Here is a 25740-nt window from a genome sequence, read left to right as displayed (position 1 = left end):
TCGTACGAATCAGTACCAGTTGAAAACTTTTTGTTCTAGCTGATATAAACTAAAAAGTCTTTTATGCCAACAAAAGTACATATCAAACGTCGACAAAGAATAAACAAGGTCACGATCATAGAAAGTACTTGCAAAACTTCTGAATAATTTAATAAAAGTATGAAATAAGAAATTTTATGTGAAATCGATTAGATTGAAAATCTTATATGTGTACACACACACACTCGCATGCATACACACACGCTATTCTACACTTACGGCTTGTCCTTTTCAAACTAATAAACGAGTACAGTCATAATTTTATATTAAAAATTAAAATTTTGTTTGTTAGAAGAAATTATCTTGGATCAAATTTAATAACTGATCTAACTGTATAATCAAGGATTTCTCATTTTAATCTTATTTTTCGTTTTAATATGACAGACGATAATAAATCTCGTGAACCTTGTTTGTTGACTCTCAACTGGTTAATCGGTAAGAACAGATATAATTCTTTTCCATTGGAATCTCACTTTAATTACTTTATTTTAATTACTTTATTTTAATTCAGCTACGTCATAAAAATTTATGTTTCATCGACGATTCGATAATGCTCTTGTAATTAAAAATTTATCGCAAACCGAAGAAATAAAGGAAATTTCTCAGGTTAATAACGAGGAGAGACGAAAATATACGTTTACATTAATATCTTCTAATGAGCTTCTCGGCGCTACCTTTTTCTATACATAGAGAGCTCGAAATACGAAAGAGAGCCGAAGGGACGGATTATTGGAGATATCGGACGCCGTTTTCTATTTATGGGCATGAATGCGCGCACGAGAGGATGCAAATATATCTCTCGGGCGAGCCGGTGCTGTATCTATCTATATACGGTGCAATCTTAACATCCCTTCCCAATTCCAGCTAAATTAACGACGCGCTCGAAATTAACTGCACGTGCTTAACCCACGTGCCACATTCGTTGTCGATCTCTATCCCGGACATGTTCCCCGGTGATAGACGATCGGGGTAGAATCGAGGCAATTGAAAAAGGCAACCGACAACCCCCGGGATTGGGACGGTAATTAGGGCATTCCTAGGATTCCTGCGTGTAACGAGTTTCTGCGAGCACCCCTAATTGGATCAGTGAGCCGGCGAAGTAAGCCAAGCGCTAAGGAACGAGGATCGATCGATCTTTCGCGAGTCTTTATTTCCCAGGCCGCTCTTCCTCGTGACGTCAAAGCAGGGAGGATTTTTTTCTTTCGTTTTTTTTCCTTTCGCGCAGATCTGCTGGAGATTGACCGACGAGCAGCAACGTCGAAATACAATACAGATTAGAACGCACACACGCGGACGAGTAATTTCGGTGATTTGAGCGTGGGATGGTCCGCTTCATCAGCGAGACATCGGATGAGCTTCCGATTACCATTTAGGTCCAACCTCTTCACACTCACCGATCGACGCGTGGGCGGTTCGCCGGTCACGTTCTCGGTCGCAACGACAAAACGATGGTGTTGGTAGCAACGGCGATGTTATTGATTTTGTGGTACAATACGGTAACTGCGAGGTGGAGCCGTTGCAGCTCCAGTGGCGAGTGTCGTACCGCCATATTTGTTTCCCCTCGGCCAGGCCAGACGAGACTGCGGAAAGCGGATTTTCTCCGGCTCGCCCCGGACCGGCGACTCGTCCCGCCATTGCGTAAGTACAGATTGAAGGTCCGGACGTAGCTCCGCGCAGTTCCGCGCGGGTACTCCGACCGTCTTTACGCCGCGCGAGGAGCGCGGACTCCGAGCATCCCCTCGGTGGCGAGCAGGTGGCGAGGAAGACACGCGCGTAAACAACGCGTGACAAGTGCCCGACAGGTGATTGTCTCCTGGCGAAACTACTCCCGCAACCTTCCTCAAGGTGCGCCCGAGCGTCGTGCGTAGTCGACGCGTGCCTCTCGCCATTCGATTGGCCACCGCGTGTCACGCGAACATCCGTTATATTGCCGGCTGATCAGTGGGGGAGAGCAGGAACGCAATACGGCCTCCGCGTTTGTTTCACATCCTTGGGGACGTTCCGTCAGGGGGATGATCGGCAGTAATGGACCCTCGTGGATTTCGTGCGAAACGTTGTAACAGTTTTGACGGGGAGTAGTTTGGGGCGCAGCACGTCGGGGTAATTTCAGTGACGTGTATCTTCGGTGGTTATGATTCGCCCGCGCTCCCGCTCGATTCGAGGAAGATAATGACGCGACGCGTGGGAAGAGGTTAATCAGTTTTTCCATAAATGTTTCGCTAAATGTGTCCTCCCGCGTGGGATTAAAATAGTGCCGGCGGCGCCAAATAAAAGCTGCTATCGCGAAGCCGATCCGCGTAATCACGTTTCTGCTGCAGGATAACGACGCGGAATTTTTTTTCCCTCCGGAGCCAGTAAGGATCTGCCTTTTTTTTCCTTTTACGTCACGAGGAGCTAAATTATGAAGCAAAGGAATTAACCGAGTTATGTTCGGGTCCCGGTAAGTCCAGTCGCGTATTGTCAATCATGGCGCGATCGATCATTCATTCTTGGCTACAACACACGTGTCAATCACGCTTTCGTTTTCTCGATTGAATGAAAAATCAAATACGTTCTCTTTCTCCTCGTTGTGTTTAAAGTATTAAATTTTTATGATATTTACGGTATTTACAGTAAAACTATTTTTAAAAAAAGAAAGAAGCAGACTTAAACAAACATTCAGATCGGCTTTCGATATTATCTCCAGTATAAAACAATTTCATCGTAATGTATTACGTAATTCCTTTAATGCTACTTTATTTCTCATCGCAACAAAAAACACGTGCGACAAGTCATATATCATGTAGGGTATTGCGACACTAGATGAGAATATTATAGATAAGTATCTATAGCCTCTGTGTAACTAGATACACAGTAAAACATGTTCTATAACATTGATACGGGTGGAATGTTACGGAGTAATATAGAAGTGCCGTTTATGTTGGTCCACCGGTAGATTGAGAATGCATACACGGAAATATGCTCGCGAAAGGTCTTTGCGCTGAATAATTTAAAACCAGGTGATCGATTCTCAGGTGAGCCGCAGAGAGACGCGACAAACGCCTCCTTCCAGTCGACCTCATTTAAGATTCGATCGAATCGCGTAATTACCCTGCACGATATCGATGCGCATTTTCTCCGACATTACGTATATATGGAATTATCTATTTATAAACTTGTAAGTTTCTATTTAAAAAATTGGTTATAAGAGAACTTCTCTATTTTGCAAATATGTATATTAATCCAAAATTTTTTCACTTCGGACGCTCTCTCGGGAATTATTTATGTTAGCTTTAGTCCTCAAAGAATTCTCGATTGCCTCTGTTTATCGAGACACACATCTTCAATTTAATCAAGTAACAATTACTTTGCGAATCTAATTTTGCTTTATGAAAAATGCATAGACATGTGAGACAATTATCGCAGAAATCGCCCGTGTTTTCCTACCGATCGATACGAAAAATTAATGTCGATTCGAGTTGCGTGATTCCCTGCGAACGGATAGGCCGGCGCGTGTGCATATTATGCATTGGTGGAGAACCGCATAAAACAGAGGCGCCACACCGTCTAAGCCGCTGTCTGGCGCTCGATAAAACTACATTGTGAGCCGCATTTTTGTTACTCCCTCGCTTGCATTTCGTCGGCGTTTCCATGTTCCCTCATTCTCGCCTCCTTCTATTCCACAGTTAAGCTGCCACATGTTGCGAAGGTCGGTTAACGAAACTGTGTCACAAATATCGCGGCAGTTTTCATTTCGCGTTACGAATCGAAGAGAGAACTAATTCTCATAAAGAATATTCTGTATCACAAGAATATTATCAGGAGAGTCTTGATCATGACGTCATTGTAACGCCAATGTAGAAAATTCAGAGAACAAATTACATGGTACATTTGCGGAAGATAAAACATTTTATGTGGTTCTTGGAGGAAACATATGCTTCGATATTAGAAAGGACACGTAAAAGTTTATGACTGAAAAGGTTATAGCAGTTTCTTTTTAGAACAGCCACCAGAAATTGTTTTCAGCAGAGAAAGAGAGAGATAGAATGAAAAAGAGAGACCCACACGATCATAAAGTATCAATGTAAATAAAAGTCATGTAGTTTCATAGTTCCTATTTTTTTTTTAGATTACAATTGAAGAAATACGTAAAATAAAAACAAAGTTAAATAAAGACATCACGCTTGGTATTGTCGATCATTTTAATGGAGCGCAGTGGAAACAGACGGTTGTCGACCTAGTTTTATCGTTACACATAGACCTCTTAGGAACTCTTTACATTGCAGGCCATCACACTCGCAACGCATGTACATACATACATACATGCAGCCCACATTAGGTGAATGCAGCTGGGAATTATTATGTTTTAAACTTCCGTGTTTCAATCTTCCATCGTTTTAACCTACTTTAGTTTCAACTATGATTTTGTTATAATCCCTCGGACTTTGACTATCTTTGAAGTTTTCCTAGGAAATTGATTGATATCTTTATCGCTTTATCAGTTCGGTTTTCTTTCAATTTAGAACGAAAGTTTGCAAAAGATATAATTGAATTCAGTTTAAGAACTTTTATATAAATCTTGAATCTCTCAAAATGAAGAAAGAAACGAACATCAAATGTCGTATTCCAAAGTTTGTATTCTGATGTTCTTTCTAAGTTGCATCGTCGTCCGACGATTCGTGAGATATTTCAAAAAATCGTAATCAGCTGGTCGGGATTGGATCAAAACCTGCCATCTCTGTAAATCACCCTGCATCCTCCCTGAGACATTCTTCTTCGTCGTGGTACATGACGTCAATTGCGGTAACGCGCACGACAGTCCGTTGCAGTCCGACGACGCGCAGTCGCGCGGTGCCGCGATCAATGCGCGAGGTCTTCGCGCGAGGGTCTCGTCGGCGCATATTGCACGAGGACCGCAACAGAACATGCGCGCGGGTGGACTCGTCCTGCGGCAAAAAGGAGAGACTCGCGCGCGTGTGAAAACCTCTGACGTGGAGCACACCGATGATGTAAACTCGCGCTCGTACTTTTGTGTGGTACAGGATTCGATGAATTCGCGATTCTGCGAGCCGGCGACGTAAGGAGTCGATGTGGAAAGGGCCAAATCAAAGGGCCTGCTCGTGTTTGTGATGTGAATGTTGGTTCTTACGACGCACCAATTCCGCAAGATGTAGAAGGCTAGACAAAGAATGTCAGCCGCTTAACTTCTTTTGGTGGTTGAAACACTTGGAGGTCCATTCTAATCGATAAAAAGCTGTCACCGTTAAAGTAATTACCGTTTCCCATTCACAGTAGATATACGAGTGCTGTGGGATTTATTAGTAAAAGTGTAATCAGCTTGCATAACAGCCTGTGTTACGACAATAATGACATGCACGTTTTGAACATTTTTATTCGACGTATCTTATCAGCATGTTAGTAAACGTAGGAGTGATCTTACATCTATACAAGATTGTTGAGAAATACTAAGAATCTCTGACAATTGATTTATATAGACTCTAAACAGCTGGTAAATCATCGTCGGGTTTCCTCTAATTTACTCGAGCGCGTATAAACAGCGTGTTTATTTACTGGCGAGCGCCAATTACGTTTCTGACAGCGTAAGATGAACAAGTACACGTAGACAATCAATTGGCGAACGATTAATTTAATCGGAGCAAGATGCCGAAGCCAGTTCCGGTGGAGAACCTGGTGATTCCGCCGCAGGATAACCGCATCTGCGGTACGATCTGCATCTGCCAGATGACGATGGTGCTATCCTCGGTCGCGTTAGTGTATCTGACCGTTGCGATCTACATGCCAAGTGGACGGGCGTTTGTATCGGGCATCAGCGAGGTGCCCGTGATGTGCACGACAATACGAGCGGTGAATGCCGACAATTGCGATTGGGGTAGCTGTGGCGAGTGGTGCCTGTCCAAGACCTCTGGACCTTGCGTGCAGATTCACGTGAACCTACGCAGAAACGGATCCACGATCCTACTGGCGAACTGTACGAATACTACGAACAAGACGTGCTACGGTATTGATCAGGAGAACGCGAAGAAGTCAAAGTGTATCGCGGACGAGTGCCGAAATTTGACCGGCACGTTTAACTGCTCCGCGGGCACCTGCATCAACATCACCGACGCCTTCGAGTGCAACTTCCGCGACACGGACCCACCCCTCAAATGTTCCGGTCGTCGCGGTAAGATCACCTGCATAGACATAGACGGTTTGTTCAATTGTAACCGTGGCACCTGCGAGCGCATACGCACCCCTTACAACTGCGATCGCAGGTGCGTCGATATCCCGACCAGGAATAAGAACATGATCCTACTCAGCGGCGACAAGGTGTATCTGAGCCAATGCGAGCGAGCTATAGACTTGGCGACCAATCGCGAGATTTGGCACGAGAACCGTGGCGACGTCATGATGGCCTCCTGCTACGGGATATTCAATTCCACGTTGGGCGTGGAGGCGGTGGATTGTATCAACGGTTCCGTATTGGAGAAAGACCTGCTGAGCGATCTAACGAATTTCACGTATCTGTCCTACTTAAATATATTCGCCACGAAGCCACTGGATAAAGAGGTCGCGCCCCCGGAACAGAGCCTGATCATCGCCAACGAGAGCAAATTGTTGATCAACCTCGAAGGATGCGTGAATACGCTTCGGGACGAGTGCAAAGATTTTCTTCACGAGTACGGGAAGGACGGGTCCGATCACAACGCGCGTGCTAGATTCCCGTGTTTCTATGCCGAGGATAATACGGAAATTGTCGTGTCGCGGTTCGATTTACAGACGACATATAAAGAGTTCTTGATCGCGCTATTGCTACCGAGTATTCTGTTTGTCGTCAGCTGTGTGACTCTGATTTGCTGCCAGAGGACAGTCGTCGTCGGGGACGACGCTAAAATGAGGTTCAAGGGCACACCCGGCACGCTCGTCTCGATAGAGAGAAGCGCGTCGGGTAATTTAGGGGATGCTGGCGGAGGAGACTCCGTCATGGCGCTCTGAGATCCGTCACGTAAGACATGTTATCGGCAGAAAATAGTTGCTGACGCATGGTGTTAGTTACATTATCCAGTCAGTTCCTTCACACATTACAAAAAGTGTTTAATTCGATTCCCCATCTTGTAGTACATATTTTTTTTATAAATTATTTATGTACATAACTTTTAGCTCATCCAACTTCGATAATGTAATTATCCTAAATCATATCTCCTCACTTTCTCTGTTCTCTCTCTCTCTCTCTCTTTTTCTTGATCAAAATTTTAGTAGTCATCTTGCGCAATCATTGTAACAATAATAATGATGATGATAATAATTTTTATATGTAATTAATAATTTTCGTCATTGTAATCTTGTCATTATGTATTTCTTGGTTTATACATCTAAATCATAATTTAAATGGCATGGCATGATATACACTGTAATTTTAATAAAATTAGATCTCAAATAATATATGTGAATTGAATTATTTTTCCAAATGCTGTATTATTCTCTAAAGTATTTTCTTTTTATCTTTCCATTGAGGAAAGATAACATGAGCTTTGGAGTAGAATACGTCAAAAAAAGAGACATGTTTTTCTAATTACAAACAGTGATTGTAACACATTTAATATTCATGTATTCAAAACATATTCAATTCTTAACACAATGTTGCTGTCATAATTATAAAAAAATAAAAATGTAAAGATATATGGAAAAAATTTTAATTAAATATTTTATAACATTAAGAGTGAAACAAAAGTATTTTGATGAATTTTCAACAATTCTGTCTGTATAAATAAATTAAGAAAATTATCTTTAAAAAAAAAGCTTCAAAAAAATTTTTGTGTTACTATTATGCAATGTGCTTTGTACATACATATATATGTAATATATTTACTATATTTAACGATAAAATTTAATTTTTTCAGGAATAGTATTACATCTTTGATATTTGTTTCTAAGCTATTGAAGAGACATAGCATAATATATTATAATTTCTTCTTACAATCTTCAGATTACGAATCCGATTAATGTTATTAAAATGAATGGAGAATAAAATTAATAAATATTTTTAGAACAATATTTATATGATGCTTAAATATAGTATAAGACAAATAATTTAATTAAACCTACATTGGATCACTTTTTATGTAAGAAACTGTGATTTATCTTGATATATTCTACAAAGTCCAAAGCTTATTAAAATAAAAAAGAGAATTATTACTGATAGACACAATCACTTCGATTAATGCTGCAATTTAGATTTTAATGTTGTGTTAACAGGCATTCCCCTCCTGGAGGAGAGTCCGGCTCGTCAGTCGATATTCTCCCTGCGCGGGCATTACTGAGGTGTGGAGAGGGGGGGAACGCGTGATAAAAAATCTCATCTTGCAATTTAATAAAGCAAAAAAAGCAACACGTACACATTCCTACAAAGTGTCGAGAAACGAGGCAAAAGGGAGCGGTCAGACAACAAAGAGATCAAGAAGAATTTATCTACTCGCACTGCCTGCACTAAATATTTGAAAGAGCGTACATGCATGCTTATGTGACACATATGTTTGTCACGTTGAACTTATAATTCCGCACGATCCTCTCGTTCAGAAGAAAATAACAACTCAAGAAAGAAGATTTATTCAATTTTGGCGTTTTTTCCACACGTGACGTTTGTAGCTTTTAAGAAGTTCCCCTTTTCTGATTAATTTGCCGAGACCAATAGCTAATTTAACAACCAAGAGGCGCGCCTTGCTGATGGATGATCGACTCGAGACGAGCTCTCGATAGCCTGCTTACTTAACGATCCAACAACTCGTCGTAATTAGAAAGTTCGAACATTGATGTGAGCAACCTAGTGACGAAAATCGGCCTACTCAAGCTCGAAAACCTTCAAGAAAACTCAAGAAATTTTGCATTTAAAGCTTAGAAATTTCTAAATTAATGTAGTTTTATATCCATTTAAATTTCGATTCTTGAATAATTGTTATTTAATTATCTTCGTTATACTATATCTTATCCAATTTTGCAAATTTTTAATTCTCTAATTCTTAAAATTCTAAATGTTTTAAATTCCTAATTCTTTAATTCTTAAATAAATCAAGTTGATTTCATCAAGATCGTAGATCGCTTTCTATTTCCTTCTCGTTCTCGAGGAAAATTATTTCCTCTCCTACTGTGCAGCCATCGGAGAAGAAAGAGTCACGATATGAATCGAGATGTCGTAAGTGGACTATAAGCCCGTGTCTTCGGACGAGCTCCGAACCAGCCACACGAATCGTGGCTGTCCGCATCTCCCGGGAAACTTTTAAGTAGATTACGAGTAGGGTCCGCGCGACCCACAAAAAGCCGCAATCATTGATTCTGACGAATCGACGGTGATAATGGGGGTGCAGGAGGTGGAGGAGTCCAACATCAACAAGATCGGCGCCCTGATCGAGAAGGCCAAGTTTTATACTTCTGTCTGTATGGGCACTACGGCGATCCTCGCGGTGTTCGCCTTTTTGTTTCTGATCCCGTTCGTCGTTGAGCCGGCGATAACCACCATTTTGGCGGACTTCACACCGCATCCGGTCGCCTGTGTCACGACGGAGCATGTATACGCGGAGGGGTTGAAGAACTGTTCATGGGCGAGCTGCAGGGAAGGTAAATCCTTGATCCCTTTCATATTAGCGTTTAGCACACACCATGTCGGAATGTAATCGATTATATCGTTGCTGTTGTCATAGGTTGTACTAGTGCTGCGCTTCGTTGTCATCAAATCAAAGTCAACTACACCAGACTCCCGTACGAAGAGTTCGTACGTCCCACGGCGAAGTCGTTGGGTTCAGTGCCGTGGGACGTCACCGACACCAAGTTCTTTGTGAACACAGAAGGCTGCGGCTACCCGCCTAGAGTCAACTGTACCATTTTCGCGAAGAAATACGCCTACGAAAACTTGGGGAAGATATTTCCTTGTTATTACAGCAGAACGCATCCGGAGACAGTTGTCGCAAGGTACAATCGGTGAGATGAGGTGTACGAACTCGTCAATACGAGTTCTTTCATGCACAAAGAGCAGTGTCTCCTGCTTCTCGTATAAAACACAGACATAGTTTTCGCTCATTTAGAGAATCAGTTAGAGTATTACTTTGTACGACTGTCCATCTCCGATTAACAGAGACTATAGCCCGCTTGTGTCTGCAGATATTCGTGGGATGAGAACCTGCGACATTTGGTGTTGGCCTTGATCGTGCCCATAGTACTGTTCATTGTGACGGTCGGCGTGCTATGCTACTGGTATTGTCCACCGGTGAACAAGTCCTGCGGCGGATCGACTCGTAATCTCATGGACAAGTATGCTAGAAAGGAAGAGTAAGTGTATGTATGCAGTGCCCAGTGCGGGTTAGCAGAAATTTTATATTTTACGGAATTACTTTGAAGCCTCACCATACGATTGCTACAATTGTCAAGAAAAGGTGGAAAAATCGAATGTTATAAATAAAAAATCAAAAGCTAACAAATTAAATTCATTATTTTTTTTAAATTGTGTCACGTATATACTTTACTTTTATTTTTAATTCTTGAATATTATCGTATATTACACGATTTAAAGGATTTCAAATGTCAAAGTAGTTCCCTTAATTTATTCTGTGACATCATCTATTCCTATTTCCATTTCCGTAATATATTCTGTAATTATTTTCCTTCTTGCAGCATCTTGGCGGAGGATGAATTCGAGGAAGACGAAGAAGAGTACTGACTGCTACCTAGGGCTCACCCCCCGGCGCGGGAGTGATCCCAGCGAAATGATCTCCAGAATGGCTCCAACGTACTTTACTTTCTAAATTTAAGCAATCGAGCAATAGAACTTAACAAAAAATTCGCAAAAAGCAGGAAAACGGAAAATCCCGTTGTTATTGCCTTTTATCGGGAGAATTTACTCCTCATTAGAGCTGTGCTTGACGCTGCATCCGACTTTTTTGCTCTCTTTAAATCTAAATCTTGTGCTTTCAATAAACGAAACGTACGCCAGGTTTATATGCCAGCGATATACAAATACTTCTCTCTTTTCTTCTCTTTCGACATTTCGATTGCACCGAAATTAATTACATACACTTATTCGAAAGAAATGCAAACGATCAGCAAACGAAAGAATCGCTTGCGAGAGTATACCTCAAATTTATGATGTAAAGTGGGCCATGGATATAAAAACTCGGATTTTTCAATTATCTATCAGTATTTAATGCGAATTTTGAGAGGATATGGCTCGAAACATGCGGGAAATAACGTTGTGCATTAATGACATGCAATCTGGCACATTAATAATACATTGCTAATGCGATACGTTGACGCTTGTTAAATTTAATATGCGTGATTGCGCATCGTGTAGAATCCTGTAGAAATTAATTACGAAAGTAATTTCAATTGAAGCAATTACGAAATGGCGACGATGAACTTCCGTGTGTTTCGAGCTTAATCGTGATAAAGGCGCGCCTTCCTACTTATTACGTGATAAAAGTTTAAGCAGTACGATAGTTTTTAAACGGCACGGATTAGGTTTTGCAGCAGCATCGGGTTTAGATTAAGCTACATAGCCGTGAATTTCCGACTGAGGTCACATAAGCTGCCCTTGTGACGATAAGTCGATCGTGAAGTATCGATGAAAGAAGTACGAGCCCATGGCTCGACGCTAAGCGCAATATTTTCACTCTTCGTCGAGCTAAAGAAACAGACTCCAACGCGGACTCCTATTAGGCCAATCGCGTTACTCGCTACACTAAATCATGTGGTTTTCCAAAACTACTAACGTTTTAACATTAATGTCATATTCATACCTCTCTTGTGATTGCTTTTCTAAATAAATCGAGCAATGGCTGCTTTTTTATCATTTTTAATGCTCTTGAACAAAGCTATATAATAGGAATAAAATAAAATCATGACTAGAATTTGTAGAAATTGTATTGGAAGAAAAGCTCTGTAGATATTATTGAGAAGAGTACAAAGGCAATTTAATTAGTGGAGTTTATGAAAGTGCTTTATAAAGAAAAAAGTGAAGCAAGTGACGCGGTTTGCTTTCAAAATCCGCTTCCGCACCAAGTAACATAGATTAAGACTAGGCTATAAGTTAAGTCTGTGAATATTACCGATCGTAATTATATCGAAATCGTTAAGAGTTGTTATGAATTTTGTACGCGGATGCAAGCCAGGTCGTGGATTCTATAGTCATAAAGAGAAGATATATTATATAAATTAATATTATATAATTAATAATACGCGTATACATAAAACGCACGTGAACGCTGGTACGCATTGTGCGCATAGTTCATAGGCATAGATATAACGATAAATACTTTTAAGTTTGTTTTTCTTCAGGGACGTGCGAACCATATTCCGTAAGCTACGAAACATTTATTATTGAATGCTCGCAAATCGCTCAAACAGCAATAGTTATTTTATCAAACGAAATATTACTAGTTTCGCAATAATAAAGTTTTGCAAATAAATTAACGCAGATAATAATTTATTAGTAACTTTACTCGAGGATGTGATTAAAATAAAACATAAAAGCGCATAAAATAATTTGCGGATATGTGTAACATAATTTAAATATATGAATTATAATGAATAAAAAGAAATTTCTTTTCATTCATTATAATTCATATATTCACAATTATTTACATACAATATTACATACAATATTAATTATTTTCATACAATATTAATTATTTTATATATCTCTCAAAATCATTTTTGTTGGTTGAATTTTGTAACTACTTGAAGAACGAAAAAGTAAATGTAAAATAATTTTTGAATGTATTTAAATATTTGAGACAAATTATGATGAAGAACTAGGTCGACTAAACTTTGCGCTTGGAAATTATCTGGAAAACGCCGCGCATTGATAAAACTGATTTTAATAATAGTTTGTTTCGAAGCATACGGAAACTGTCGTAACCCTTTACATCTAGTATGGTTGTGAATCCTTACTCGGCCTTACTTTAGGTGTCCAGAATGGAAGAGCTCCCGCAAGGCAGCAATTTCCCATGGACCCTATGTTTTGGCACTCATTCCCCACTTGAAGCTTGCTAGTCTAGTTTCCGTTACGATCGATCGTGCGATCGCCTTTGAAATCGCGGATGTCCGTCGATTTCCTCTCGTGTTAAATACGCGATTTCGTCCGACTCGATTCTCTCTCGCTGCTACTTTTGCCAAACAAGTTGTGGATGAATTTTAAATGGCAAATGCTAAATTTTAATTATATTGTACTTTACATTACGATATTTAAGAATAATCAAAATTAGAAATCGGATGATAAGTATTAATTTGAAACACCATTAAAGCATCGAATTATGTAAATCGAGAGATTCCTACCTCTCTTCTCACGCACTCTTTTCGCGAGAATATTTGCTCAAGACGCTTATTATCGACGAAACGACGGCGCAAATTGAATTCGCGTATGCTTCTCAGGCCACAAGCGTCACATCTAGTTCGCCATTGAGCCATCGGGAAATTTTCATTTTTAGTTAGAATTAAAACTCTTATGTGATACAAAGCTTTCAAGCGAAACACCAAGAGAAAGCTCTACGCGGATAATCGAGGAGCGGTAACTCGCGTACAGGCACAATTTTCGCATTATGTATCGGTTTTAGTGCCAATTAAATTCGCTAGCTCGACTAGCCGATCGCAATCGTTGTAGGCAGCATTCTTAGAACATCGATCGCGAGAGAAAATATTTATATATTAAAGATTGGGGATCTCAAGCGGATGATTTTTCTGACACTGTGTTATAGGAAATCTTCCTCTTGTCAAGAACTATGAAAGCTTTAGAATTCTCTAAAAACATTTTGAGTTTTTGAATGATTAATTTTACGATTCAATTTTGTTTCAGACAAAATCTTAAATTAAGAATTAAATACAATTAATAATAGTGACGTTATAATATTTAGTGCAATATAAAATAAAAAATAATAATACATGCATATATAGCAAATAACAGTATGTTTAGTCTAGCTTTGAAAAATTAATTAGGAGCTTTGAAAGATTGATTAGGATGTACATTAATAAAAAAAATTACAAGATATTTGCTTGAGATCCCTCTTTAGATAGGTGAACAAATTCTCTAGTGTAAGTTCAAATAATTTATACGCAAGGGTGAGGTAGAGTAAACGATTTAAGCGGTTTTAACTGAGCAATCTAACGGAGCACGAATTGATAATAAACGAAGTATTGCGAATTCTATTTCCATACACGATTTAACTGTCATACCTATGAAAATCAGCAGTGCTGTTTGTCCTCGCTCGACGCGACAAACAAGCACTATCCGATAGTTATCTTCACATATTGTATGCCTCCTCGTAATGTTACTTGGCTACTTGGATAATAGTATTCGCACTTACTGTAGCCGGATATTTATCATGCCAACATCATTTCCCTCTCTTTTTAATGCCTCTTTCCCTACATATAAAAGGAAATCTATAATATAAATGAGAAAATATTCTTCGAAAAAACGCTTCCTTTCTCTCTACTCGAATTTTCAACGTTCACCGCTTCTTACATACCGATTCATAAATATTGTATATAATATATACATACAATTGTGTGTATATATACATATAAATCACATACTCGCTCTGGGATACAAACGGACTATTGTATATAAGAGATTGTACGAGTTCGTTTAAAATATATAAAAAGAACGTTTTCTGTTAATTATTGATATATTACTTTTTCAAGTTCCCGACACATTTTTCGAAACTACTTTAAACAAATTTTAATTTTAGATGAATTTTAGATAAACGTATAAAAATAAATTAACTAAAATTTAAAATATATAAAAATATGTTTTATATTAATTGTCTATCCATCATTTTCTTGGTACTTTTTAAAAATAAAGATTCTCAATAAGCAAAAACTTATATAGTGTAACATTTTTTTAGTTTGTCAATAAAGTATGGTGACAATAAGACTCAGACATTGCATCTATCGAACACAAACTGTGGCATTACATAAAAAATCTATCACATATGCATCATGCGAAAATTACATAGCATTAAACGAAGACATTTGACCTTTTGCTCTGAAGGTCGTAGAAATGTTAATCTAGCGGAACCAACACTCCACCCTACAGGTCTGATATCAAGGGGATGAATCTAAATCGATAAAACAGATATCAAGTGACTACATATATGTATCACAAGACATTTCTACTTATAATTTATAATCTTCGATGAGAGAATAGTGTCACACTTCATAATGCAAAATGAAGCTTGCATATTTTATTTATTGTCCCTTCATTTTATAATATAATTGGAATTATAAAACGAAGATGTGTGTGTGTGTGTGTGTGTGTGTGTGATTGAGAAAAAGATAACAAATTTAATTGGCACTGGAATCGATTGGATTGTTTCCTCCGTAAATGATAAATTAAGCCTTAAGACATAAATATTAAATAAATAAAAGTCATTAAAATTATGTTATAATTATTAATTTATAGCATTAATAAAAAATATATCATTTTTGCCTACGAAATCTAATAAAAAAGAATATAATTAAATAAGTATTACTAATAATTAAATTTAAAAAGTACAAGTAAATTTACAATAAATGGCAAATGTCACTCACAAATTTATTCTCTACACGTAAAAATATATTAAATTATTTTAAAAGATAAGTGTTCAACATAAATTGTTCTACAATAATATTCAATACAAAAAATAAACAACAATAAATAAAAAATCAAAATCAAAATCGAATTATCGATCTGTGTCAATCTCTCTTGTGCTTTCTACCGTTTAATTATATCTCGACGTTCCAGAAGTTTCGTGATTCGTCCTCACAACCACAGAATAAGCCCATCAACTGAGTCGTTTCACTCAAGCATTCCACCATGGAGAGATAATCCCACTCCCATGAAAAGCGTGATATACCACAGCGCAAGCTCCGTGCGAGAGACCCGCGAGTCGCACAACCGACTGGCAGACTTGTTTTCAAACAGTCGTCGGAGCTAGTCGATTGCATGGCTAGCTCGCGCACATTCGCGTGCTTGCGAATTTCTTTTTCGGTGGTGAAAAGGTCGCGACAAAATGACGATTGATTTCGCAAATTGCGAACGGAAATGATCGCAGAGTCATCATTGATGATTCAACGAGAAACGCATATCGATCGTTTTTGTGTGAAATTAATTCTATTGACAAAATGACGCGATTTCTTCGTAATCAAATGCCACTTGTGTGTAAATATAATTAATAATCAAGTGCAAATTTTTGTGAATATTTGAGATAAAGACATGAATTGAGAGACGATGAAAGTGGTGAAAGTTTTTGACCCGATAGTGAAACGTAAGAAAGGTATAATAAATCCAGCTCCTTCAATTATAATTGGAAAAAGTTATCCTAAATTCTGAAACGCAAGAGAAATTTTTAAAAAAGTTTTATGACAACTTAATAACGATGTATAAATAGCTGTTGTATTATATGAGTTTTACTATTTGCAAAATACAAATCATCGAACTTTCGTAAAGGAATTATTAATTTCTTCTCGAAGAAAGTTCGGCTTATAGCTTAAAACCGGCGAACGAGCAAAAAAGAATATTAATCAAAAAGTGCACTTGGTAGCAGTGAAAAGTTGAGACACGCAATCAGCTTAAAAGTAAAGAGGCTTCGATTTTATCGGGGATTTCTTTCGAACGAGTAATAAATAGCGAGTCGCTTTAGTCGGACAATATCGAGAATGTAAAAAATATTCTGTAGCTGTAGTTTTCTTTCGAAGGATTCAGATACGTAATCCTGCAAAGGTCTATCGTTTTTTCGCTGTGCCAATAGCTTCAATCTCAACAGAAAAATCATAAAAAGTTATAGGTTTTATGAAACAGGAAAAAGAAAAAAGGAAAAAGAGAAAAAATGAGATATAAAGAAATTGTGCATGTAGTTTAGGACCGATGAATAGAATCAGATAGCACGCCTATGGCAATAATATTCCAAGAATGACCATCTCAAAGGTATTATGGACAAGATAATCGTTTATTCCAAGGTTACTCACAAGTGGAACAATCATTAGGGACTTCGTCGCAGATGGCCCTCGGAGAAGCGTCCTCTCTCTAACATCAAGATCGATTTTTCCTCTATAAAAAACGCAAAAGCGTACCTACTTCCCGTTTCCCCGTTTGAATAATAAATGTTGACGTTACCCTAAATTATAGTATCGATTTAAAATTCAGTGCGTTAAAGTGTCATTTTTGTTAAACTGATCTTTGAATTATATGCCGGCGTGGCTTCTCGGCAACTAGAAGCGACAGGAACACATTTCAACTACGTCACTTCCGACGGTAATGATGACACAGAAATCCGGATCGATAGCGCAATTTTTTTAAAGAGTTGTTTAAGCATCCCCTCAGCAGTGTCGCGGTAATGGGATTACCAGCATCTAATTCTACTCAGTGCAGGGTATTCGCTCGCAACTACGCGGGCGTAATGAAGTTAACACGTGGTAATTGCTCTAAGTGCATCGGACAGATCGGACATGTCTAGCAAAAGAACGGCTGGGGAGGGTTTCGCGCGGTGTGCAAACATAGGAAAAGACTTCTCCGCTGTCAGACGCTATTGTACGCTCTATTGACGAACGGTCGATCACACCGTTCTCAAATTCCGATCGAAAAATGGGGCAGCCCTCCGCGATTCAGCAGAACTGTGAATCACGTGCCTAATGAGTCACTCGCGTGACATACTTGGAAATTGCTAGCGAATCTCCGGTATACATTACTGTTGAATTGTTAATGTTAATCGAAACTTATTAACTTCCTAGAACAAGGAAAAGAAGAAGACGAAGAAGTCCGTCGATTTCAAAGCGAGCGAATTACCAATCTTTGACGAACACTACTTTTCACTTTGGCCAATATTCACCGCTGAAGAAAATAACGGGTTTTCGAGCTTGAATATCATCTCCTGTACAATTTCGACGAAATGGCATGACGACGGTGCGTCACGGCGCGTTCGTGCTTACAAGAGGATGGTAGCTATAGCAAAATGATCTAATCGATGGAAATCGTGGCACACACAAGCACGCACTCGTCGACCGACTTCGTGAACTTATACTTTCCAAACGGAAATAGTATGCGGGGAACGAGCGGAAATTCGCAACAAAATATTTCGCCTCCCCACGTGTACATTCCATCGGGTAATATTACGAAAGTGAAAATGGAGCTGTTGCGAGCGATCGATTCTTAGCGCGCAGCGAGTGCGGATCTGTTGATCTCTCTCGGTTCGTTGGGTTTTTTTTTTACTTTCGTATGAGAAACGGCATTTAAACTTTTAAGAAGTTGCTATAGCCGCTCGTTCTGCGAGCGTGACTGATAAAATGTCGACATAAAGTCGCCTGTTTTTTATATAACATGTCCCGAGAGGAGGCAAATATAATATACACCAGATTATTCGATACGAAAATGAACGATCAAGCTTGGACAGAATTAATTCTCGGGCGGTAACGTCGATAAAAGAGTAACGGTCGAAACTTCAATACTCGAAATTTTTCGACAAGTTCGTGCTCGAATTGTCGTCTTCTGCATCACATTTGTCTATAAGTAAATAAATAAATACATATATATATACATATATGTGACATGGATTAAAAATTTATGAGATTGAAACCTGAAAAATTCAACAGAAGATCTTAAAAAGCATCACGAAGGATTGCAGAACATCACGCCATGGGTCGAAAGCAAAAGCGCCGCCTGATACCAGAACAGGATCGTAGAATTTGCGGTAGCATATGCTTCTTCCAGTTCACTTTCGTCATCAGCTGCGTGGCTTTGGTTTACCTCGGGGTGGCGATCTACGCGCCGTCGTACAGGTAAGAAAAACGGCGTGTAATTATATCTAGAATTGAACCTTTTTTTCCAAGATCTATTTAACCGTTTAAAGAGGTTATTAGCTCCCACACTGAGAAAAAAGTGTCTGATAATTGCATGATAAAATAATTATGGTTAAGTGCTCTATTTTTATAGTTATTAATGCTTAGTAAATGCAATCACAATTATAATATAGATATAACTATTTTAGAAATACTTTCTTATTACTACGTAGTAATAATAACTAATAGCTAAAATTTGCATTAAAACAATTATAAATATATAGTTGACGCTAAAAATAACTATGAATTAAGTTAAATTATAATGACTATTTTCTCTCTCAGTGTATTTATTCAAAAGAATGCTACCCTCTTCGAAGATCGCGTTGTGTAACATAGTTAAAGAGAGCATAATTGTGACGCTATTCAAGTCAGAAATATTATTCGAGGCAAAGCTGCGGGGAGATAATACGCAGAAGAGCGGGGTAATCCGAGAGCGTTAACGACGTCGGCGTAATTTCAGAGCTTTCCACATTGGCATCGAGCCGGAACCGGTGATGTGCCAAACCGTTAATGCCTCGATGGTGAATAATTGCGGCTGGGCAAGCTGCGGCGAGTGGTGTTTGACGAAGACGAGCGGCTTTTGTCCCCAGTATCACGCGACCGTGAGACGTAATGGCACCGATGTGATTTTCGAAAATTGCACCAAGTTCAGCACCATCGCGTGCCCTCAGGTGCGTAGAGCAACAATACTTTGCCGTAGTCTCTTTTCCTTTGTACATAAAAAAGCCTAATATTGTTAAAGTTTAAACATCCTTTGAATATGAACCATTTGGAAAGGTCTTTGTTAACTACATTGTGCATAGATATTTTATTATAAATTACGGAATTAAAGAAATGGATTTAATAAACTACTGAAAATATGTAACCTTTCTTTTTAAATATGGAATGCAGAATAATGTTTCGTTTTTAGAATATTTATACAAATGATATTTAAAGTGCTGGAAAAGTATATAAAAATTAATAACAAATGGAAAATAATTTAAAAAAAAAAAGACTTTTCTAATTTAAATATTAATTTATTCGTAATTTATTTATTAATTGGAATTAGTAATCTGATTGGTTAAAATAGAAGATCTAAAGCGACGTTTAAAATTAACAAATAACTTAGAGAGAATTTACGTAAGCTTAATATAATCTCCATAGACTGAAAACACTTATGTAAGATTTGATATTAAAATTTTACGATCTCCCTCGATGCTTTCTCGTTAAACACGTGCGGTTACAATCTCGTACAATTACCCAATCAACTTGGAAATCTTTAGGAAAGCTTTTTCAGAGTAAGACAATAATGAGCTTCGCTCGTATACTTTATTGGTCACTTGCCATAATCTACCCCCAAAACTTCTTTCACCCGAAGGTTCTTCTACGTCGAGCTTCTCGAGGCTGTGAAAACGTACGTTTACCCTTCGGATTTCGATCACTTTATTTCACGGTACGTTTCCAACCGAACACGATCGTAAACTTCTACACGAATGAATATTTTTCTGTGGGCGTGAGTTCGCATCTCGTGGGGATATTACATTTTTAGTGAAGCAGACCGTAGGCTCCAATTTCTTCGCTACCGGCCGCCAAAGAGAAGAAGATATTACGGAAAATTCAAATTGCATCCGAACAAAGTGCAGCGAGACACCCTGTTATTCTATTCGGAATTATTCGCATTACGACAGTTCGTCGTATTCGCGGCCCAGATATTCAAGCAATATCGTGCACTAGTTCATATACGTTAAAAACTACCACTTATATTAATTTTTTATTCTGCTCTTTCGACTTTATCCTTGACGTAATTTATATTAAGGTATAATGTCAACGTTGTACAGGTCACTTCGAAGAAAAGAAATGCGAAATACCGTCGATCAATCAATACTTGTCAGCTTTGCAATCTTCGTAGGATTTTATTTGTAATTTATATATTAACTTTTTAATATACATTTCTTTAGAAAAAATGAAAATCCTATCTTTCGGTTTTGCCTTGCTGTTCAATTTCTATCCCATCCCTTATATGCCTATCATCTCCTTTACATAACAATCCATCAACCATCGGGGCATCGATTACAGTTGGCATGTTTTCAGCCAGTTGAGAGGACATTTCTTGCGATATTCACGAAGAAAAAATGCTATTGTAAAATCCATTGCGTACGATTCATGCATTATAACGTCGTCAGAGAAGTTTTTTAAGTAAAGCTTTTTCTTGTCACAACGAGCAATATTAGCTACTTTTCTACCGTCAAGGATTATTTAAAGAACTTTATGGAATGTGCTTGTAAAAACAGATACGGCAGAGCGGACATACAGACAACGTGACATAAATTTCCATTATAATAGTGACGATATGTTGTCACAAACAATTCACCCCATTTTAAAACAATGTTTGTCAATTAGAAAGTATGCGTACGGCTGTTATATCCCCTAGAACGTAAAAAATTTTATTATGATAAAAAACATGATATAAAAATTTAATACCTTCATTATGAATCACGTCACAACTCAATTTTTATTTAAAAACTTTAATTAATTATAAAATAAACTCTCTCTTGTCGAATTTTTATTCTAAGCTCAACTTAAAATACATGCCACAATTTCTGCCATGAAATATCAAGGAAAAGTTATTGTTCGCGACAAATGAAAAATTTTTAATTATAGTTTCACGTGGAAAACATGAAACTAAAAATTTCCGGTGTTCACAATTCCAATTTAAAGCAAAAGTCACGAGATGGGAGGATACGAGTTATCCCCAAGGGAGTGCCTCTATGAATATGAATATTTAGACGCACGGCATCGTAGTGTACGTCGACAGGTAATGCTTTGCCAACAGGCCCGAAACTTTCCGAAAGTAATGGGATTTAATTAATGGCGTTGACGAGAAAGGGTAATGTAGTGTATAACCAAAGTATACACATCGAAGCTTTTTATAGTCATGTTGATAATGACGCCAGACACACTTCCATGAATCGTAATTTTCCTAATGAATTAATTGCCCTAATTAAATAACAGTGTTTTCATTTTTTGAACATTCTATTAAAAGGTAGTAATTTCATATAATAGAATTACAAGAGCAGAAAATATTATTTGATTCTCTCGCAGGAATTATGCAATAAGAGAATGAAGTTAATGAGTGATAAGACAGAAAAAAAATTTGTTCATTAAGTATCAACACTATAAGTAATTAAAAACATGTTTCATATTTCTAGATTATAAAATTAATTTGATACTTTTAATTGTTAAATTATTTAAAAGATTTTAGATAAATCACAGTTGATAAGCATAATTTTAATTGCAGATGAAAAAATTGTAATTAAAGATTACAATTATATTGAGAGTAGGTTTAGGATATACGATGTGTAGTTTTGACTTAATTAATAAGAAGATAGTTTTAAGATAATTTAAATAAAAACCTAAAATAAAGATCGTCGCTAGGTTAACATGGGGAGCATGAAGAGATACAATTGTAACAACGGCAGCGAGTGCAGCATGTTGACGGGGGTATTTAACTGCAGCCTTGGACATTGCTCGAACATGAGCGAACTAATGCTCTGCCATCATAAGGCCGATGGAATCGTCGTTGATAGCGACAAGGATAACATGAAACTGAACGGCTTCTTTAGCTGTCAACACTCGAGATGTACGAAAATTAAGAACGCCTTCACCTGCGACCGATACTGCCCAAACATTTCCACCAGCGATGTCAATGTGTATCTAATGCAGGATGACAATATTATATCAGCCAGGTGCTCTCGTGGGATGGCCTTAAATAAAGCGAATGGTAGTCTACCTGGTATCAGATTGAACAAGCCTGTTAAAATCTGGGACGAGCGGAACGGCAGTATCGTTGCGAGCTGCTTCGCCGTAACAAAGGACGGCAATGTCATCAGGTAATGACGAATATTATTATATCAAAGTCTTATTGCGATAAATTTTCCATCCATTAAAATCTCACTGTAAAATAATAGTTACGAGACAAAGAATAGAATAATCAAAATATTGTTTAGAAATAAGTAAAATAAGCATTAAAAGAGGAGTAATAGTTTTAAAAAAACTAGAAATAGTTGCTTTTTGAAAACTTTTTGTAATTAAATTATTTTTGTTAATAAAAAGTTAGACATTTTTATTAGAAATCTTACATAAAGATTAAATAATAAAGAAAATTTATAAAAATTTTAGCTAAATCGATCAAATAGTTTTTGAGATAATGTAATCGTCGATTTTGAATTTATTGTTTCGAAAAAATACGCGTGTAAAGACTAAAAAAATATAGTTAAATGGAATTTACTTCTCTCTTTCTTAACAATTAATTGTTTGAAATAAATGATAAATAATAGCATTCTATTATGTTAGGTGTTTATAAAAAAAATAAAAAACGCTTTTATTTTAAATTTACGTTAATTAAAAGCACAAGTCATTTATTAGAGTGCCGGATAGAAATCCCGTAACACTTAAAATTCCGCAAATTTTCCGTAAACCATCACCGCCAAACACACACCACGAAACACATACCACTGTTAACGGTAGATTACCTAGATTGAATTCGTTACTTCACCGCATCTTCGAATCTCTCAAACACCCACGTAGAAAATGAAAACAGATTCAACAAACATGGAAATCTCGGGAATCGAATTGCTGCTTATGGAAAGCGACACTGGGGCTTTGTTCAATGATTAAACGAAGAAAATATTTTTGTCGCCTTTTCTCATCACACGTAAAAAGTGCACAACAGTATACTTAGTATATATATTCATAGAATGCTATTGAAGCACAATCTCATTTATCACTATCGAGTTACATCGAACTAAAAGACCGAAACTTAAGAAGAGCAAAATTAAAGTGTCAAGAAGTAGAAAAGGATAAGCATGCCAATGACAGAGAGAGGGACTAAAATATTGGGGTGAACTAAACCCCAGTTTCAGGATCAATGGTTGCTATGGAAATACCCTATACTAGCTTATAAGCGGGTATAGAGAAACGACATAGGTTTTTGCGATAGAAGTAATTGACCCACATAGAATTGCCTAGAAAATATTTAACTTTAATTCTCGTATCCCCGTATACGAATATTAATCCATTAAAATTTCGAACGTGTACATGTAATAAAATATATTTTTACATTTTAAAAAATGTACATACAAATATTATAATGATTTATAATGTATATGAAAAATATTCATTTCTTTAAATCTTTTTATGCAGAATTTGTGGTATTATTAGCTAATTTATTTCATTAAAAAATCTTTTATATAACTTAACTTTTCAAATCATAAAAGATAACATCACAAGTACACATTTTTTGCCATTATTAGATATGAATTTTATTATTATATTATCATTTTCCTCAATTTTATTCTTTTTTTTAACCTAATGAGATTGATAAATAGTCGATGTGTGTTATGTCGCTTGTTGACGTTCGCAGTACGGAGGATTGCGTGAATGGTACGTTGTTGGACGGAATTCCGGTCTCCGAACCGTCCATTAACTTTACGAGCTTCCTGAAAATTTACGAGAAGAGCTTGCAGAATTTGGCAGACCCCACAAATGCCTACGTCCCGGCACAGCAATCTCTGACGATCTATAATACTTCACGATTGTATATCAATATCGATCGTTGCGTTAATACCCTGAGGGGCGAGTGCAAACAATTCCAGCTCACTCATGGTCGCGACGGCGACAACCAGACTGCGCAAAGTAGATACCCTTGCTATTACAACAAGGTAAGACCTTGTCTATTGAAAGATTTGGTGAATGCACGAGGATTAAGAGGATTTGAGCTTAAGATTTCTTTTTTCAATGACACAATCACGATATTTAAATAAGAAAATATATAACATATTAGTAAGAATGGATAAGTTAGTATTTTTTTTAAAACTAAATTAAGTTAACGTTTATGGTTCGGAAAATTAATTTAGTTACTTTAAAAGTTACATGAAAAATTAACTCGGTTAAAAGTTGCGTTAAAATTCAATTAACTTAAGTTTAATTGAAAGTTAATTTTAGAAATCATTAGTTGAAATACAATATCGTAACTTCTTAAAATTAGATTATTTTAAATAATTTGATAGAGGAAATGAATTATTGTAATTTTTCAGAATACTTTAACTATTATTGATTTTGTTTCTACCGGTATAGCTGTAAAATACTAATAACTGATAATGCATGCAATTTTTATTTATGCGGATTATGCAGAACGACTCGTTCTTCGTGGTTGCACGTTTCGATCTGAAGAAGACGCGGATGGAGCTGATGATCGCCGTTATCGTACCGGCTGGACTCTTCATCATCAGCGTGATTACCCTGATTATCATTTCGCGATCGGTGAAGGTGGGAGACGACGCGAAGATGCGATGCAGATATTGCGTTGACAAGCAAGAGATCGAGGGAGAGGACGAAGGGCTCGTAGAGGCTCCATCCTCCGCGACTCCAAGTCAGGCTAACGAAAACGAGATCAGAAGTATGTCCCTTTAGCAGTACAAGCCACTTGGTATAGGCACTACACTGGGTTATGAAAGGCTGCCATTAATCGACATGGACGAGGCTGAGGATTCCTTCTAGAAGAAAACATGATGCCTACTTTTTTGAAGGATCGTCAATAATGGATAGATTTATCCCAAAGAAAAAAAAACTTAAAAAGTATAAACTCTAAAGATGAAACTTGAAATATCCAAATGACATGTGAGCCAAGCTAAAGTTCTCGAATTGACATTAACGTCGTCTTCCGGAATAAAGTGTAATCAATTTTTCTACAGTTACAATAATCATTGTAATGCACAACAAACGTTACAATGACGTGACTGATCATTGTGCTTGAAATGGAATTAAATTCAAGTGATTTCTGCCAATGAAACTCATCGAAAGTAACCCCGTTCGGGGGTCAAAGTTAATATT

The 25740-nt window shown here is 37.5% G+C and overlaps 3 protein-coding genes across 6 annotated transcripts; all 3 read left to right on the top strand.

Moving 5' to 3' along the window:
- Positions 1-1890: 1890 nt before the first annotated feature.
- Positions 1891-12470, top strand: LOC105830698 (protein tipE). 2 transcript variants are annotated; one of them, XM_012670204.3, is made up of 5 exons: positions 1891-2479; positions 9169-9630; positions 9714-9981; positions 10171-10338; positions 10681-12470. In XM_012670204.3, exons 2-5 carry the CDS (start codon positions 9369-9371, stop codon positions 10724-10726), a joined length of 744 nt encoding a protein of 247 aa, XP_012525658.1. In that variant the 5' UTR covers positions 1891-2479; positions 9169-9368; the 3' UTR covers positions 10727-12470. The 2 variants fall into 2 exon arrangements, with proteins under 2 accessions (XP_012525658.1, XP_012525659.1); XM_012670205.3 differs by lacking the exon at positions 1891-2479 and having other exon boundaries at positions 9247-9630; positions 10171-10344; positions 10681-12322.
- LOC105830696 lies at positions 2486-9087 on the top strand. The gene is made up of 2 exons (XM_012670199.3): positions 2486-7024; positions 8275-9087. The coding sequence occupies exon 1, from the start codon at positions 5680-5682 to the stop codon at positions 7012-7014; it is 1335 nt and encodes a 444-aa protein (XP_012525653.3). The 5' UTR covers positions 2486-5679; the 3' UTR covers positions 7015-7024; positions 8275-9087.
- Positions 12471-12597: 127 nt separating the features above from the next.
- On the top strand, positions 12598-25485 carry LOC105830695. Of its 3 annotated transcripts, none has more exons than XM_036285232.1 (7): positions 12598-16313; positions 17767-17973; positions 18625-18810; positions 19331-19541; positions 22285-22739; positions 24272-24569; positions 25042-25485. In XM_036285232.1, the coding sequence occupies exons 3-7, from the start codon at positions 18668-18670 to the stop codon at positions 25318-25320; spliced, it is 1386 nt and encodes a 461-aa protein (XP_036141125.1). In that variant the 5' UTR covers positions 12598-16313; positions 17767-17973; positions 18625-18667; the 3' UTR covers positions 25321-25485. The 3 variants fall into 3 exon arrangements, with proteins under 3 accessions (XP_036141125.1, XP_036141124.1, XP_012525649.1); XM_036285231.1 differs by having other exon boundaries at positions 17767-18541; XM_012670195.3 differs by having other exon boundaries at positions 17767-18810.
- Positions 25486-25740: the final 255 nt, after the last annotated feature.

Source organism: Monomorium pharaonis, chromosome 4 (genome assembly GCF_013373865.1).
Source record: "Monomorium pharaonis isolate MP-MQ-018 chromosome 4, ASM1337386v2, whole genome shotgun sequence".
Lineage (NCBI taxonomy): Eukaryota > Metazoa > Arthropoda > Insecta > Hymenoptera > Formicidae > Monomorium > Monomorium pharaonis.
This window is presented reverse-complemented; position numbering and strand designations above follow the sequence as displayed.